The sequence below is a fragment of the Fukomys damarensis genome, unplaced genomic scaffold, assembly GCF_012274545.1.
Source record: "Fukomys damarensis isolate Sample0158 unplaced genomic scaffold, DMR_v1.0_HiC HiC_scaffold_33, whole genome shotgun sequence".
NCBI lineage: Eukaryota > Metazoa > Chordata > Mammalia > Rodentia > Bathyergidae > Fukomys > Fukomys damarensis.
In genome coordinates this window covers 33,699,188-33,718,802 of record NW_022900945.1, presented here as the reverse complement: position 1 = coordinate 33,718,802, position 19,615 = coordinate 33,699,188, and the positions used below count along the sequence as shown (strand labels likewise).

The window sequence follows — 19,615 nt, the reverse complement described above, 5'->3', positions numbered from 1 at the left end:
AAATCAAACAGAAAGAGAAAATCTTGAAAGTTGCACAAGAAAAATTAGTTTATATGTGGTACTTCAAGATCAACTTGCCTTCTCAAAAGAAGCCACTGAAGCCTAAAGACTGTGCAGGATATCACAGGGGAGATAAAGACTCAAACAAGAATTGTATATTCTAGGGCCTGGGATTTAGCTCAGCAGTTTGGTGGCCTGCCTTGCAAACGCAAGGACCTGAGTTCAATAAAAAGAATTGTATATTCTACTTATCTCTCATTAAATAGAAATTAAGACATTTTAAGTTGAACAAAAGGCCCCCCTCCGCCAAACATATATTATAGTTTTCAAGGGTGAAAGGACACTAAATATTAGGTCAGGACATACAAAGAAAAATAAGGCATAGATCTGTAACCACAAAGATTAACTGGAAAAGTATTATGAAGGACAGCATACACATTTTTATTTGTAATGTTTCTGTTTTAAAATACAGCTATATAAGCCAGTAATTACAAACCGTGTTGACAGACTTAAAGAAATATGTATTTTGACAGTAATACAAAGGATGGAGAAGAGAACATAAGCACACTGAGGCAAAGCTTTTTTAATTCTTGAATTAATTTACAATTCATGTGAACTAGATTGTTTGAGGTTGATGATACTTTTCATCCTCAGGGAAATTTTTAAGGTTTTCTTAAGAAAATAATGGCCAACAAACAAATGGTGATGGTAAAATTGCTTATTCATACCAAAGAGAGGGGGAAAAAAAAACAAACAACCCAACTTAAGCCCCAAATCAACCATTGTTAAATATAAATTGTAACTTGGTGAAGGAACAAAATGATTAGAAAAAAACAGTGAACTAATGGAATGCATTAAGATGTGGTATAAGAGACTATGGTTATGTCCCTAGAATAGAAAACTCTTAAACAAAGCAGAAAATACATACGTTTAGAGTAGTAGAACTACTGTAGAATTACGTGTAAGTGGCTTGAAAAGAAAAATACTCAAGAAATATGAAGTTAATTCTAGAAGAGGAAAAGCCTCAGTAGTCTAGAAATATACCACAAAGGTATATGTTGTTACACCAAGATGGTGGCATAAAATGAAAAGCCATTTTTATCAAAATTTACAATATTAGGTGATTTTATCAAATTTCACAATATTAAGTGATGACAAGGATGGGGAGAAATTCTTTCTTGTATGTATTCCTGGGAGTAAATGTAAATGACAGTTACTTTGCAAAGCAATTTGCAAATATCTATTGCAAGTGAAAATATATATATTCTGTGTTTCAGCAATCCACTTTTACTCTAGCACAGTGAATGTAAAGAAATTTCTATAATGATATAAAAGTTGGACAGCTACACTGTCCAATATGGTAGGTAGCCTCATGTGGCTACGGGGGACTTGAAATGTCACTAACACAATTGAAAAGGTGAATTTCTAATTTTAATTAACAAAAGTGTAAATTTAAATTTTTATTTAAATGTGGATAATAGTTACAACAGAGGCCAGCACAGCTCTGGAAAAACATTTGGCTTCTGTTCACAAGAACAGGCTGTATATGGATTAGTGTAAAATGTAAATGACTTGAGGTCCACCCATTGAATACTGATTAAATAATGGTGACTTATACCATGGAGTAGCTGTATAATAAGACAAGGTAGAGACTGATATACACTAAATGGAAAGACCTCAAAAATAGGTTATTCAGTAAATTTCTCACATATACACCCAAATTTTTTTACAGTTTTCTGGTATTTCCTTGTTTTATATGAATGGTATTAAATGAAAGAAATGAGCTACAAAAGTCTGGAGGGATCCACACCAAACTGATAACATGCACAAATCTGAGAAAGCACCAGGGTGGAGAGGACAGGCACGGAGCAGTGCAAGAGGGACAGTTCAGGAAGACATTAATAAGAGTCTTTTGATATATTACTTTTGTTATTAAAGTTGACATATAGTTTAACTTTAAAGTTATCAGTATTCTAAAATAATAATTATGATAGAAACCAGTGGAAAATGAAGAAACAAAGGGTTCTAACCATCATACCAGAGCCATGAGAATGTCCATGACCTCCATGCTTGAAAACAAATATTCCTATTAGGTTTACCACAAATCCAAGAATTGAAACAAGCAGCAGTCTCTCATGATGTACATCTGGTGGGGCTAATGCTCTCTAGAAAACACACAATACAAACAAACAGCACAGATATAATTTCTTACTGAATGGTACAAATACACGGCAATATTAAAAATCAAAGTAATTTTCAGAATTAAAAGCACTCAAAAAATATATGCAAAAAAATTGCCAAAAGTTTAAAGCAATAAACATTGAGATCACATACTGCAGAAAAAGTAACAAGTACTATTTGTAAGTGAATGTAAATATTTCTAAGTGAATATTTGGTTCCAAACTTGTTCTGATTTGGTATCTTACAATACTGTCCTTCATACATTCACCAGTCTTTATACACATTTTTTTAATTAGCACATATTAAAGACTTACTAGCAAAACTCTCATAACACTTTCCAGTTGACCTCACTACCTAGATTGTGCATTTAGATTTCAGTGTCAATAGTTTAATCATAGCTTTTTCACTTTTTCAATTTCAAGTCTATCATTTAATTTTTTCAACTATTTTGTAAGCTTCTGTTACATGCAAAATACTTTGTCTAACCCAAGACTGACCTCACTAAATAATGATAACTGAAAACAGGTCTATTACATATCTTTAGTTAATAAACATTTTCATTACAGTAATATAATTTACTGATTCTAATTATTATTACTATACCTCAACTCCTTCTGAGAAAATAAAAAAAGCAGTGAAGATCAAAAATAGTCCATTGACAAAGCCAGCCAGAACTTCTGCTCTAACATACCTAAAGAGAAGCACACCAAGCAATTGTGTCATTTCTTTAAAAATCAAATTGTAAATTTACTTCAGATATTCTAAACCATATACGCTTCTATGTACCAGCAAAGTCGTAATCCTATTATAAATACAGTACATTTTATTTTATATGTTATAGAAATGATTGAGGAAATCAATTTATTAAGAATTACCTTTAATAGCAGAACGCCACAAAACACAGGTTTTTGCAGGCCAATTAAACGAGCTCGTAGTTTTATAAAGACCTTTCACAGAAATTTAAATCTCAAGTTCCTACTGGAGAAGGAAGAACAGGACCAGACAAAGTAAGCAAAGCAAGGATCCAAAGATAAAAAGCAGAAGAAAGGCCTGGAAACTGGGGTGTTAAGAATTTACTTATCCTTCCTTTTCAAAGAACTTCTTGTACATTTTTCCTTGTACATTTCAGATCTTTGGGAAGAGAAGCTTTGATATTACGCAAAATGAAAATTTTCCTGAATTATATCAGAGATAACTTCAGATTTATATTTTTATTGTTCTTTTTTTAAGATTAATAAATTCAATGTAAGCTTTCAAGTACCTATTTTAGAATAAATTTTAGAGACACATAATTCTAATTATACTTTTTGTTTTAAAATACCTGTCTTTTTTTCTCCAAGGATACCTGAAGCTTTCTACTTCCTACCTGTGTGAAGCACTGGGAAAAGATTTTATTTTTCCACAAAGTATACCTGGCTTAAATTCAAAAAAAAAACTTTAACTCAGCATTTTCCTATGTTCAAACTTTATTCAAAGTGTGCTAATACAACTTAATCTCTCTGGTCCTCAGACAATATAATGACAGCATCAAAACTGCTTTACTTATTTTCTGTGTTAACTTCTAAATAATACAAATTTTACTATAAATATATTTTTTGAGAAAGAAATTCTTGAAAGGTATTTTATGTGGGAGCTCGTCCTATAGAGTACATTCTAACACAGCATGTATTTCTATACTCAGAAATAATGCATATTTTATCTTCTATCAAATATAAGTAAATTATATTAATATAGTATTTGTCAAACCATGTATTTTTTTGAGTAAAAACATTAAATTAAAATAATTTGAGTCAGCTTACCATAACCTAGTTAGAAATTTATCTAGTCAGTCACCAGGGTTGCTGTCCAAAAATAAAAAGGTAGTTTTTAAAACTACCTTTTTAGACCAATAGTTATTGCTTGATTGAAAACCTTTTTTACTGTGTTCCACTAAAGATTTCAAGATCAAAGGCAAGAATGTTTTTCAGGTATCTTTTTATCTCAAATTCCTAGCTTACTAAGTATGCTCCATAAATTCTGTACACTGTTGAACTCAAGTAATTTAATTAGTTTTATTATACTTTGTTGCACAGTCATACGTTGGTACTGAAATTTGTCCGATTTGGTACTCCACACATTTTGATGGGAATATTTTGTCCCACTACTAGATGTTTGTTTGGTACTTGATACTCAAGCTAGAGCTCATCTGGGTGGATTTCCTCATGACCACTACCCTTTCTAGCCATAGTCATCTGTTTGAGGTGCTCATCACACCTCCTAGAACTAATTAACAGCAAGTACCAAGGTACCTTAGTCATAAGTTTTAAAGGAAAAACTTATAAAAGGTGGATATGCTTGCCTTTACAAATGATTCTGTTTACTTAGAGTAAGTCTTGAAATTAGACCATGTAATTCAGGAAAGTGCTACTACCTAATTAAGCATGTCTGGTGTCTGATTTCTTCAACTAGGGCAAAAGAAAGAAAAAGGGTACAATTAATATGCACACAGTATACATGCATGCTTATACGTATATAAATACATCTGTCTATTGAATATACACTATTTTCATACTGGCTTTTCTATTTAAAAAATAAGTACAAGATACAAAGATGATTTTCTATAAACAAATACTGAATAGTCTTGCTTGCTCTCATATCCTCCTGTTTCTTCTATTGTGGAGTCAGTCTGCTATTATGATCACCTTGAAATGGAGCTTACAAGGGTTCATACTTAGGCTTAGCCTACTTAACGCTGTTTTTGTGTGCTCACACTAGTAGTTTGCCATTGCTGTCACAGCACAAAACACACACACACACGCACACACACACACACACAAAGAGCCCAGGATAAGAAATTTAAAAATAAAGGGGAAGAATCAACCATAAGTAGGAAAGAGAAAGGGACAGGCAAAGAAAAAAGATGTGAGTGTTGAGTTCTGCTTGCATATAGTTATGCTACAAAATATTCTGAGCTCGAAAAAGCAAACAAAAAAGCATAAATCAAATAATGGAAAATTTAGTGCTTCCCCAATCAGAGGTAGCAGAAAGTCAACTGTCTCTTAAGATGATCCAAAATGGCCCCTAGCATAAAAATAATCTGCAAATATTCAGTTAACTGTCCAAATCAGTGGAGCTGAAAAAGGAAGTAATATAAACCATACTATGAAATGATTTTTAGATAAATTAATAGCAAAGCACACTTTCAATAAGGAAAATAAGAACTGCCACCATTTCTATTCACTGACATTTTTTCTTCTTCTTCAAAAATGTAAGTTGTAAGAAATGGTCCTACATTGAAATGAAACTACCTAAAACGTTTTAGTGAAACCAACTGCCCATTCACTAAGCCAAGAGGGTAATAAAAGTTACATATTGTCAATTCCAATTATACAGGGTTTAAAAACTGGCAAAACAAATCCCTGAAGTTAAGAAAATGGTTATCCTCAGGTTAGTAGGAAAGAACCAGAAGTATGAGGAGGGGTTTCATGGCTTTAAGTTACACAAACGCGTTCAATTTGTAAAAACTCACTGACCTTAAGATTTGTGTATTTTCTGCATATTCCATGCCTCAAGAAAATGATTTTTAAAAGGTCTTACCCATAGGAGAATGCATCATTATCTCTCCATTTTGAAATAACAGAGGCTGCCAATCCAGCCAAAATGGCAGTGCTATCGAAAAACATGTGAAAAGAGTCGGAGATCAAGCCCAAGCTGGAAAAGAACAAGCACATCAGCATATTATAATAAAAATCAAACTGTGGGCATCCTTCTCTAAAAATCTAAGGTTCAAACTCTATTCATCAGGAATTACCTTTTAGAAGGACACCATTTAAATACAATATGTACAGAGGCATCAAAGACGTCTAAAAAGAAAACCTTCCCACTCCCTGCACAAGAAAAAGCCCAGCTGCTACAGAGAGGGGTAAAAATAAAAGCCATCTGCTGCTGGACAAGAGGTAGGAGTCTTCCCACTCCCTGGTCACCAGTGAAGGTAAATTGCCACCAAGAGAGGAGGAGGAAAAACCTGCTGGGGCACGGTGGTGGTGGTTGTCTGAAAACTGCTTGGGTACAAGATCTTACACTGATGCAAAGCAAATGCCTGCTATTATTAAGAGTCCTTCTTCTCCCTCTTGACCAGCCTATGGAAGGGGAATTGGTGGGGGAGAGGGGAGATACAGGAAGCTTAATAGCCATCCTGAGATACCTGTTTTGTCTCACTATGTGCTGCCCTCTATCATGTCAACACCTTGATACTGGACTTCCCAGCCTAGAACCATGATCTAAATAAACTTCTATTCTTTATTGAAAAAAACAAAACAAAACAAAAAACCCTACCCTGATATTCAGGGGTACAAGGTCTGCCTAAGTCTAAGGCAGTAACAGGGAGAACCTAATAGCACACCCTCACCAGGCCTTGAATAAAGTACAAGGCAATAGAAACCTATTCGCAAGGACACACACAGAAAGATTCTGTGTGGTTTAGGTGTTTCTCAAAGATGAGAGTGGAGCATGAGTCCTGAGAAAACTCCAAATCCCACACTAAGCATAAAATTATAGGAACCAGAAGAAAAATAAGTCCATGGCTTACTAAAATTAACTAACAACAATAAAACTCAAAACCCAATTTAGACCCAGCTCAACTATTGACCAGATAGGGAAATAGTGATGTCCATTTCTGGACATAGTCACTCTTAACCTTAGTTAATTACTTCTTTAAACACCGTATGCAGCACTCAATATATAAATATAAAATACATAACAGATCAAGAGGGGGGTAGGGTAACTAACTTGGTCAACACCATCAAAAGCAACAATGCTCCAGATATTGGAACAACTGAAGAAGGACTTTAAAACAAAAGTGATTAATATGTTAAAGGATGTGGTATAAAGCTGGAGCACATTCATGAGAAAATGAATTTCCACATAGAAAGAGATTATAGAAAAGAATCAAATGAAAATGCTAACTTTTAAAAATTAAAAACATACGTGGGCTTCTGAGCAGACTGGACATAGAATCAGTTTACTTTCAACTTAAGTTAAAAGAAATCATACAAAGTAAAACATGAAGATGAAGATGAAAAGGAGCAGAAACAAAATCAGAAGATCAAAATTTGTCACAGGGGATAAAATAAACTAAAGATAGACCCACTTATGGTGGCACATGTCTGTAATTCTAGTACTTGGGAGGCTGATGCAGGAGGATCATCGTGAGTTCCAGATCAGCATGGGCTACAGAGTGAGTTCAAGGCTAGCATGGATACATAGTGAGATTCTGTCTCAAAAATAAAATAAAAATGTCCCTGGAGTCTCAGTTGAGAAGTATGGGCTAGAAAAAGTATTTAACAATCTTCTAAAAGTCCTATAAGGATGACAATCACAGATACAACAAGCTTAATGCATCCCAAGCAGGCAAGGAAACCCTGTATACTTTACAACTTCTGAATATCAAAGAAAGAAAAATCTTGGATGAGTGGAGGTGGGGTGGGGTGCTAGATTAAAAAGGAACAAAGATAACAAGAGTCAAAACATATTTTTCATCATAAACTATTCGTGACAGAATCCATTGAAGCAATATTTTTAAAGAATTAAAATAAATACTAACAATCCAAAATTATACACAAGATACTTTTTCCCAATAACCATAGCTAAGAAAAATCATTGCCAACAGTCATAAATTAAATGCAATAATAAACAATATTAATAATAGGAGTTAAATATAATTATTTGTATTTTCTTTATGTAGGCACAACACAGGAAAAGTTAGATTAAAGGAAATGAAGTACACTGAAAACGAGGAATATGTCAGTAAGTATGAAAGATAATTTTTCATATTTCTTATATCTTTTAAAGATAATTTAGAATAGAATAGAAAAAATCAGTAACACTAAAAGTTGTTTCTTTGAAAATACCAAAAACATTACTAAACTTTAGACTAACAAAAAAAAATATTATAAACTATAGACCAACAAATTAGATAGCACAGACAAAACAAATACCTAAAAACAATTTAGCAGAACTGACAAAAAATAATCTGAGGTACACCTACGATAAGATACAAGACTGAATTAGTAATATTAAGAATTCTAGAAGGAAAATAAGTCCAATGTTAGTTTTACTGAAAAATTCTCTTAAACATTTAAAAGAACAATTAATGTTAATCTTTCACAAACTCTTCCAAAAAAACAGAAAATGAGGAAATACTTCCTGAGGATAAGACTAGAACTACCCTAATACCAAACCAGGCAAAACTTCACAAGAAAAAAATCTCTTAAAACTATGTGTAAGAAAATCTTCAAAACAATCAAACCAGGCAATATACAAAAATATCAGTAGAAAAAAGGACAAAAACTGCATGAGCACTTCAATACCTACTGAAAAGCATTTGACAAAAATCCAACCTCTTCATGACAAAAACACTCTACAAAATTGAGGTAGGACTTTTGTGACTTGATATATGGCATCCACAAAAATCCCACAGTTGATATCATTATAAGAAGTCTGCCTTCCCTGAAGATCAGCAACAAAACAAGGATGACTCTTGTCATCACTATTTACCATTTTACTGGAGACGCTAACCAAGGCAATTAAGCAGGAATTACAATAAAAAGTACCCAGAATGGAAGAGAAGAAAAATTACCAGATGATATATCTTGTACAATATATAGAAAATCTAAAGGATATACCAGTACTAAAAAAAAATTAAAACTAATAAATAAATTCAGTAAGTTTAGAGGATATACTGACATATCAAAATGAACTATATTCCTACATAGTAACAAAAAACAAAAATGAAATTTAGAAAACTTGTATTTACAACATCGGATACAAAAATTTAAGTTCCCAACAATAAATGTAACCAAAAAAAAAAAAAAAAAAAAAAAAAAAAAAAAAAAAAAAAAAAAAGCATAGACAAAAGACAAAAGCTATCTGAAAGCTACAACTGTTAAAGAAATTAAAGATGACCTAAACAGATGGAAAGATTTTGTATCAGAAAATTTTCTTTTCTTTAGGACCTTGTATATGTTGAGCACATGTTCTACTACTAAGCTATACTCCCAGACACAGAAGATAATATTTTTAAGGTGTCACATTTCCCTAAATGCTCTGCACATTTAATTTACTGTCCATCAAAATCCAAGCTAACTTATTAGGAGAAATAAATCTGCTGATCTTAAAATTTATATGGTAAATCAACGGACTTAAAAAGACAAAAACAATATTGAAAAAAAGAGAGCAAAGTTAAAGGACTCATACTTCCCAATTTCAAACCCTAAAGAGCTACATTAATTAAAATTGTGTGATACTGACATAATGGTAAACAGAGATCAATGGAGCAAAATTTTGAAGTTAGAGCTCAGAAATCTTAATTCCTGATATCCAGTCCAAGCACTGAGGAGCTACACTGTCTAAATCATAGCCACCAGCCATTTTTATGGGGCTATTTAAACTAATTGAAATACAATACAATTAAACATTTAATTTCTCAGTCATGCTAGGTCACATTTCAACTGCTCAAAAGCTGCATTTGGTCAGTGGTTACCATACTGGGCATTGTCTAACATTTTCTTTTTGTTGTTGTTGTTGTTGGTTTCTTTTTTCTTTTTTTTTTTTTTTTTTTTTTTTTTTAAACAGGATCTCACTTTGTAGCTCAGGCTGGCCCTAAAGTCACTATGTAGAACAGGCTAGCCTCAAACTCTTGGAGATCTTCCTGCCTCAGTTTCCTGAGTGCTGGGATTACAAGCATGTGCCACCATATCCAGGGACAGATTGACTTTTGACAAAGATGCTAAAGCAATTTAATGGTGAAAAGAACAGTACTTCTTTTAAACAAACACTATTTTAACAAAATCGTGCTAACACAGCTAAGCATCTACATGCAAAAATGATCTCGATCCTTCCTTCACATCCTTTACAAAAATGAACTCAAAGTGAATCTAAGAGCTAAAACTATAGAACATAGGAGTTTTTGATTAGGTGATGATTTTTTATATATAAAATCAGAAGCACAAGCAAGAGAAGACAATGCACAGAATGAAGAAAATACTTGCCAATCTTACATCTGACAAGGGGCTTATAGCCAGAATATATGAGGAACTGTTAAAACTTAACAAAAGTTACACAAACCAGTACTCAAACTAGACAAGAGATCTGAACACACATTTTCTCAAAAATATATAGGTAGCCAATATGCACATGAAGATACTCAACATCATCAACTACAAGAAAATGAAAACCAAAACCATAATGAAAAATAATTTCACACCCACTAGGATGATTATAATCAAAGACAGATTAATAACCACTTTTGGTAAAGATGTGACAGTGCTAAAATGTTACATAACAAAAAAGTAAATGAAATATTGACACAAATACAAGACAGTTGAACCTTGAAAACATTATACTAATTGAGAGAAATCAGTCTGAAAAGATCATATACTGTATGATTTCCTTTAAATGAAACATCCAAAATAGGCAAATCCATAGAGAAAGCAAGCAGAGTTTACTAGAAGTGACTCACCTAATGGGATGAGAGACCCAATGAGGATTTCCTTTTGGGGCAATAAAATGTTCTAACTCTGATAGTTATGATACTCTACTACATGTACTCAAAGCCACACAATTATACACTTTAAATAGGTAAATTGTATGGCATATCAATTATGTCAGTGAGGTATTATTTATTTTATAGACATTTAACTGTTTACTACAGTATTTGTAAGCTAAAGCCTACAGAACAAATCTAGGCAACTATCTGTTTTTATAAGTTTTACTGAAATACAATCATGCTCATTAGTTTATGTATTATGTATAGTTATTTTTGTGCTATAACACTATAGTGGAGTAGTTCACTAAGTTGCCCGGGTTGAGCTCACACTTGTGATCCTCTTGCCTTAGCCTCCCAGAGTGCTACGATTATAGCTGCACACCACCATGCTTACCTTAACTGTCATAATTTAAAGATTCATATTATGTACACAAAAACAACCACTAAAACAATGCTACTAAAAAAAGGGACAGGAAGTCTTCTAATACAAAGCAGATGTTCCATTACGACCGGAGAAGGAGGAAACTTATTCCCACCTAAGACCACAACCATATATACAAGATTTGGCTACCATGGGAGGTAAGGTAAAACTATTAGTGAAAATATACTCCTAAGGTCTAGACTTACAGGGTCCACCAAAAATCGAAGCTAGGTCAATCAAACAAACACCCCTCTGTTTTCAGCACAAACATAGCACTGAATAAAAAGCAACAGCAATGGGTAGTTTGGGGAGGAAGGGGAGGAAGAGCAAGAAGAGCTTCTGCAACACATGCATACAAAGACTATTGGATGCACAAGGTCTGATCAACTCAGCCTCACAGATGAGGCATTCCTATTTTTGGCTGTAAATACTATTATCTCAGTATCTACAGCTCTTTACTCACAATGTGCAGCAAGGATCAGAAATTTCAAGACACACAAAGAGAGCAAGAAACCGAACTTATTAACTGATTTTGAAGAAAACAACCAAAGCAGACCAACATATCAACTTACATACTGAAACTATCTCAACTGTAATTTATATACTAAAGGATCTATGAAAAAGGTAGAATACACAAACTAATAATTTCAGGAGAGGAATGAGAAGTAATTAAGTGTAAATGCTAAAAGTAAAAACAAAGTATAAGCAATGAAGAATTCTCCCACTTGATTTACTGGATACAGATAAAGAAACAAATCAATGAACTTAAAGAAAGGTTGCTAAAATATTATAAAAGCAATTACATATCATCAATTCAGTCCTTTCAATCAAGCTTGTGCAGTCAGAGTAACTGAGTTCAAACCTCACTTCCACAACTGTAACCATCAGTTCGCTTCACTTCTTTACACTTTAATTAAGACAGGGCAACAGCAGAAAAGTTTCATAATTACTGTAATTTTAGATAATATATATGAAACATGTATAATAGTGCAACTTAGGCATATTAAATCCATACCAATATTCCTGTTAGTAGTATTAATAAAATATTATTATATTAATTATAATTAATACCTTATAACATCTGGTCTTGCCAAGCATGAGCTAAAGCTCTTAATGTTTTAACTACATGCTAGAGCTTTCATCAATTGAAAAGGCTACAAACTAAAATTCAAAAACATAATTCATACAAATATAAAAAGCATTTTAATTTTTTTCAAATAATGCAATTATTGGAATAATTAAGAGCTGGAAACTGAGGTCAAAACACACTATTCACCCATAATACTGTATTTATACACCTGAGGGGCATGTTACTGATACAGTTCTCTCAGATTTGATATTTTAGGATTTGTTCTTGGCTGTATTACTAAAATACTTATACTTGAAACAAAACAGCTATAAAACACTGAGAACAATTATTTAACTTTATTATATTTTGAAGTATGAAGGGCTCACTCAGAGAATTTCTCTGTACAGACAGCCCTTGTTTAAGAACTAAGTTCGGTCCTGCCACTAAATGAATTGGTCACTAAATGAGGAACTGAATATGGATGTATACTATGATATTCACAACAGTGAAATGGTCAAAGGAAACTCCAATTTGATGACTTTGCTTTTATTTGTATAACTCTTACATGCAGTACTGCAACATGTAACAGAACGTAAAACTACTGTACTGTATGGTACAGTACTATCAGCAAAAATTACAGTACTATACAAATAAGATGTACTGTACAAAAGACACTGAGGGTCTATAAACAAGATGTACAGAACTGTACCAAAAAAAAAAAGACAGGTCATAAGTCTGAGCAGCATGTCATAAATCCAAGCAGGTTGGCCATTACACAAGAAATATCTGTACTGTTATGAAACCATTAATGAAGATATCATCTATTACTTTTTCTACTCCCTAATAGAGAACTAATATGGCAGCATGCTATTAAAATTTGGTTTCGGTAAACCATTTTCTATTCTGATAAAACAACATGGTTATGTTGCTATGGATTTTATAACTAAATTTAAAAGTCAACTTTAGTATCTATATTAGTTTACAGATTTAAAAGGTTTATTTTTTCCTTGCTATGCATGGTTTTTAATGTTTTTATTTTCTAACGTATGTATTGTTCTATATATAAATCTTATTTTCAATGATCATAACTATTTTATATCAAATATTCTAAATAAGCATGTGAACTAATGTATACGAACTAATCGTTGATCTAAACATATATTTAATAAAACAATACATCATGGCTTGAATTGTAACTGTCAGCACCCCCATTTATTTCATTTAGAAATAGGTTTAATACAGACATAATTAGTTGAGATTAGGTATTGCTCTGTCCTCCTTCCTTCCTGTACTCAGGAGGACAGAGCAATATCTCCTCAGAGGCTCAGAAATAATCAACCCTCCTGACACTGTGTCTAAGATTTTTAACCATCAGAATTCTGAGACAATAAATTTCTGTTGTTTAAGTTACCTGTTAGAATTTTGTTACAGTAGCCAAGTGAACTATTTTTTCCATAAATTTACTTCATATACATTCAAAGGATAAAAAACATTATCTTAAAGGGAAAGTAGAAAAGATAAATTCCTTTTATATACTACAGCAATCAAAAGAGGTTTAAAAATAGCATGGCAATTTTAATACTTATTAAAATGAAGTTTTAATCTTATTCAAATTTTAAATAAATTTAATTTTTATTTAAACTTTATTGTTAGTATTTAATAAAATGTAAAACTACTTGAAAAACCACGTCCTTTTCTGAGATGGGAGACCATCATGTCCTCTTAAAACAGTGTGATATGAGATCTTTTCCCTTAAACCTGATACCATGATTTGAAAGGTACTTGGCTACAAACATGTAGGGAAACCCATTTGAAAAGCCACATACTTCTAGTTCTATGCTTATCTACCATACATTAAAATGTTGCTCTTAGGAAATTCAATTTTATTGTTTGTTTTCAATATCAGCATATGTTTCTGGTTATGAATTATCATTTGAACTGTGTGCCATAAACTTTTTTAACAAATACAGGTAGTGCACAGAATAACATTATATGATTTCCACATTAAATATAACTTCAGCAAAACATGATAAACTGCTAAAATCAGCATACTTGTTTCAGGCTCCTCTTTAAGTACTAGTTCCTTTAAAATGTGTTTTTAAACTTTTTAAATACTTCCTAATGGACATTTTAATAAGGAAAATAAGAAAGTTATAAAGGAGAAACCTGAACACTGAAGCAAAGTAGAATAAATGTGAACAGAACATACTTTTGAAAAGAATTTTATTTTTGGCCTCTTGGAGGTAAAAACAAAGATAGGAAGAGGACCTATAAATTATGAGAGACCTATATGATTTTGACATACCAACCAAACACTGTGTATGAATCTTGAATTCTCATTTGTAAAACCAAATGTAAAAAGAATTTATAAAAGCAATGGGGGACATGTGAACACTTACTAACTGATTGGACATTTAATATTAATACCATTTGATAATGGTTTTGGGATTATATTGATAAAAAGGGGAAGCTTTTACCTTTTTAAGAATAACCCCGAGTGGAAATTATTTATTCATTCATTCATTTATTTATTTTTTGGTGGTAAAAGGGATTGAAACCAGGTCTTTTGTACTGAGTGACATCCCCAGCCTTTTTGTTTTATGTCTACACCGGGTTTCACTAAAGTCACTAAATTACCCAGCCTGGACTCAAACTTTTGATCCTCCATCCTTAAGCTATCAGAGTGCTGGAATTAGAAGTATATGCCACCATGCCAGGCAGTTATGGAAAAAGTGGTAAATTTCATCTGCTTAAACCAATCCAATGGTGGAACAGGAATAACAAATAGAATATGTCTTGCTGAAGGTTAAAGCCAGGTGATGAGTACACAAGATCCATTAAATTCTTTACTTGTATATACATTTAAAATTCTACTAGAAAGTTCTTAGAATCCTAATGATAGTGATGTAAATAAACTAATGAGCTGGCAGTGAAATAATTTCTCTCCATCATATAATTCCTTATTTAAAATTACTCAGCAGGGCTGCTCCTGCCTCACAAGTGCAAGGTCCTGAGTTTGATCGCCTATACCAAAAAATAAACAAAATAAATCAGGAAATGAAATATTTATCTAAGTTTGTAAGGTGAAAAATAAGAGACTACAGGCAAGCAAAAGTCATCAATACACCTGGTAAGTAATTCCATCTTTTGAGAAGAGAAAGCTGATAAAAGACTGAACAGTTTTAACCTAATAGAAAAATGCATTGTAAATGGAAGCATTTTTCTTTACCAAGGGTTTATTTTACAAGCATATTATGACATATTATATAGAGGTAGGCTCAAATGCCCAATATTGTCTTAAACATTTCTTGAATAAATAATTACTTTGTTAATATAAAGAAATTCATCTTTAGTATTATTTGAGTTTCTTCTGTGCCTAAGGGAAAATGGTTCCAACAGCTCTGGTAAACAATACAACTGACATTAAACCTTTTAAATAAATGGTAAAACAAAATAAAAAAGAATAAGAAAAAGCAAACTATTAAGATACTAGAAAAAAGTTATCATGTGGTAGAGAAGAATTTGGGTAACAGTTACTACAGCCCTTGTTGCTACTATGAAAAGACAAAACTCTAGGCCTCAGCTTTCTAAGATGCTATATCCCTTCCTCCACTTCTATTTCCAGACCCTAAGGTATCCACATATTTTCTTCCTTCTTTAAATAAAGAATCCTTGATTTTTAGCAGATTACATGTTTGACCAGAATGGACCATATTTGCTACTAGGCATGATCATGTGATTAAAGTTGTAGTGAAAATATTATAAACATCTAGATAAATCTCCTTAAAAGACAAGGTGCATGGGGCTGGGGATTTAGCTCTCTGGGGTCACCACCTGCCTTGCAAGCACAAAGTCCTGAGTTCAGTCCTGGTTACAAAGAAAAAAAAAAGACAACAGACAATGTGCACACCTTTTGTGTCTTTTCTCTACACTGTAGATATTCTGCGAAAGAAACTGCTTACCATTTTAAATATGAGGTATTATCTTGTTTAAGCAACATTTTGGAGTTTTCCTATAAATTCAAAATAAATCCTCAATGGTTCAAAACTACTCATACTACCTTGTGATGATAGTTATTCAACAGTAAATAAGTGGCTGAAAAATATAATGTTGGAAGCAAATGAATACTAGAAGGAAGGAAAGAGAAAACACATATAATGTTCCTACCAATTTCCTCCTAAGAATGCCAGAAAGAAGGTTTAATATTTTGGGATTTTTTTTTCTCCTAATGAGGTAGTTAGCATATCGAGTACAGATACAATTCATAAATTCATTCTTCCTTTTTTTGGTACTGGGGATTGAACTTGCACTTGTGCGGCAGGTGCTGGAACCACTGAGCTAAATCCCTGGCCCCTCCCTCATTCCTTCATTCAGCCAATAAATATTAAGCATCTACTCTGTGCCACGAACTAAGGTTCCTAAATAAGACAGAAAAAGATTCCTACTTTAACAAAGCTTACATTCAAGCTAAAAGGTGAAAGAGACTAGATATTCAATGGAGGAAAAAATACATAAATAACTTAGCTATTCCACTTTAGATTCCTTATGAATGTTAAGAATGTAAATCAATTGTAAGTAAGTGTTTCTATTAAAATGAAGACTCTTAAAACTAGAAAACCTCAGTATCTGCTGTGCAATTGTATCAACTTGTTTCTATGAGTCGCTATTAGTGAAAAGTGTTTTATTCATGTTTAATCCCTAGCAGAAAAAATTTTGATACTCTGTGTTTTCAACAACTTTAAATTCATTTTTATTCACTAAAGTTAAACAGAGAAATTACTATGAAAACCAAAGCGGGTTTTGATGAGAAATGAATAAAGAAACTTATAAGCTAATTGAAACCATAAGCATAGAGATAATCTAGTCAAATCAAGATATGATTGATGAGTCAACAAGAGAACTGAAAATTTTAGTATCTAAACAAAACATAGGAAAAGGCTAGAGCAATTTCTAAATATGCTCAAAATCAATAAAAAAGTTTATACTTCAGATCCACTCATAAAAAATAATGTTGGGGAGTGAGTGATTGCCGATGTAGAAGTTAATATACATGAGCACAAGAAAATGAATACTTGCTAAATGACTGAGGTATACAAGGCACCAAGGCTGCATTTCAAATCTGGAGGAGACAACCATACAATGGAAGAATAAACTGGAAGGGTACAGAACAAGATCCAAGAGCAGAAGAGCAAATTAACTAAGAGCACATCAAGTCACCTACCAGCGATACTTTTCATATGTTCTCATGTATATTGACACATGGCTATGAAAACAGCCTTAATATTTTCCTTAATCTCTACATATTAAAGAAGTCACTAAATACTTAACATTCCATGAAAGATGTGATTTAAGCACTTCAAATATGAATCCCTTGAAAATGTTTCATAAGGTGATTTGTGCTGATACAGGGCCATAATGAATTGTAAGGCATTGCAATGTAAAATAACTGTAGCGAAATATACATATGTACACCACAATCAGCACATATGCCAAAATTATGGCATAATTTAGGAAAATACACCTATTTTAATGTAAGTTAAAACTATGGTGCTTTTAACATGTGTAATACATTAAGAATGTTAACTTTATAGGGTTAAAAAATAATCTGTGATGGATCATCCTAAAAACACACACAAACACACCAAGGGATTCAACAGTTATTAAATATATCAAGATTTAATTGTGGAAATATGCCCTTAACTCTCAAGTAGTGACTAAATCAATAACCTTTATAATATGTTGATTATTGAGTATTTGACAAAACTGAGTTGAATTTATAAGCCCAGTTTTCAAATTAACAGTACAGATAGCACAAAACCTGGCGAGAGTAGCTAATGACATCATTAAGTTTTAATAGAGATAAAAATCAAAGAGTATTTCTTTCTATAAATGAACTTTAAAGGACAGACTACTTAATTAATAGAAAATAAAGCATAAATGGCACAGCTTCATAGTCTAGGGTCCCATATCTATTTCAGGGAACCTGAGGTCACCTTGAGGTTTTTTTTTTTTTTTTTTTTTTTTTTTTGGTACCAGGGATCAAACTCAGGCCCTTGCACTTGTGAGGCAGGCGCCCGAGAACACCTTGAATCTTTACACAGAAATCCTAGTGTTGACTTTCATCAGATTCTTAAATGCATTTAAAATCTAAAAATGGAGTGCACTTAGAAGTGATGATTTCACTGTCAACAACAATTTCACAAGACCTCAAGATATTCAACAATAAAAAAGTAATGCTAATTTCATTTCCATGGAGTAAATTTTCTTCTCCCAAAGTGGTTTCCAAAAAGACAAACAGCAAAAACAACAAAAACAAAGGTGATGCCAAAACCCATCAAGCCAAGAGATCCTTTTAGAAATCTATATAGGATTTTCTACTGTAGTCAAGACCAGAACAAAGACACGATAAAATTTCATTGTTAAAAAGTGAATGACATACATTTTCCTGGATATCCCTTTATAAATCTTTTCAAAGGTCATTCAAAGACATAACAAATTAAGCAGAACACCTCAGATCTTCCCTTTCAGAATCTTAAAGGTGAAATCCAAATGCCACTCCCCCCACAGAAAGGCAGGGAACGGGTTTTTCCTAATTCCAAGTGGGTAAAGCTAAGGTACGCAGAGTTCAGAGATGAAAGGTTCTCCGTCTGCAAAAATGAGGAGGGGGATGTCAGTCTCATCTGAAGGAGCTGAGGGAGAAGTGGGCTGTACATGATAGGCTTTTAATCTTGAGAAATGTGGTCCTGCCAGTTTGGGGTGGATAGGAAAAGGCAACTCAGGAGCAGAGGTGGTGGCGAAGGTAACACCTGAACGTCCTGGTAAGGAGCTACGTGGCACTAAGTAAACACGGCTTGGTCTCCCCTACTCCGGCTTCCGCCCCAACCACTTTCCCCTTTGGTTACCAGTTGCTCCAGATGCCATAGAGTAGTTCCACAAAAGCAAAAGAGAGATTCAGGCACAGGAAGAAAAACAGGTTCCGAGACGTCTCGTCCGACAGGATAGACCTGTAGATGACACAAATGTGGAAGAGGTGTAGAGTAAAAGGCGTGCGGGGAGCTCGAAGCTGAGTGTCCCTTTCAAGACCCTCCCTATCCACACGCTCCTTTCCCCACAGCAGTGAGCTGAGGGTGCGTCAGGGGCGCTTGCCATCCTTAGCCTGGGCTTTCTCTCCTGCCCGACACCCCGCTCCCAGCAAACAGCACCCCGCACCTAAACCAGCCCGAGATCTTGCCAAACAGATTGAACTTGGGTGGTTTGTATTCATCATCCTTGATGGACAGAGGCAACATCTTCTCCGCCCGGCAAAGGGCCGGGCCTACTCCTCTCTAGAAGTGGCTCCGTAGGTTGACGGTAGTGACGGTAGTGACGCCTCAGACGGAAGCCCCCAGAGGTTGACTGCGGCCGTAAGCAGCTGGGAGAC

The 19,615-nt window shown here is 33.5% G+C and overlaps 1 protein-coding gene across 1 annotated transcript in view; it reads right to left on the bottom strand.

Moving 5' to 3' along the window:
• Slc30a7 (solute carrier family 30 member 7) overlaps positions 1–19,609 on the bottom strand; it is a 77,205-nt gene extending 57,596 nt beyond the window's left edge. The window contains exons 1-5 of the mRNA XM_010639084.1: positions 19,405–19,609; positions 19,098–19,199; positions 5,758–5,871; positions 2,785–2,872; positions 2,039–2,165 (exon numbers count right to left, since the gene is read on the bottom strand). Of these exons, the coding sequence (XP_010637386.1) occupies positions 2,039–2,165; positions 2,785–2,872; positions 5,758–5,871; positions 19,098–19,199; positions 19,405–19,484 (511 nt within the window). The 5' untranslated portion in view covers positions 19,485–19,609. The remainder of the gene's footprint in view (positions 1–2,038; positions 2,166–2,784; positions 2,873–5,757; positions 5,872–19,097; positions 19,200–19,404) is intronic.
• Positions 19,610–19,615: the final 6 nt, after the last annotated feature.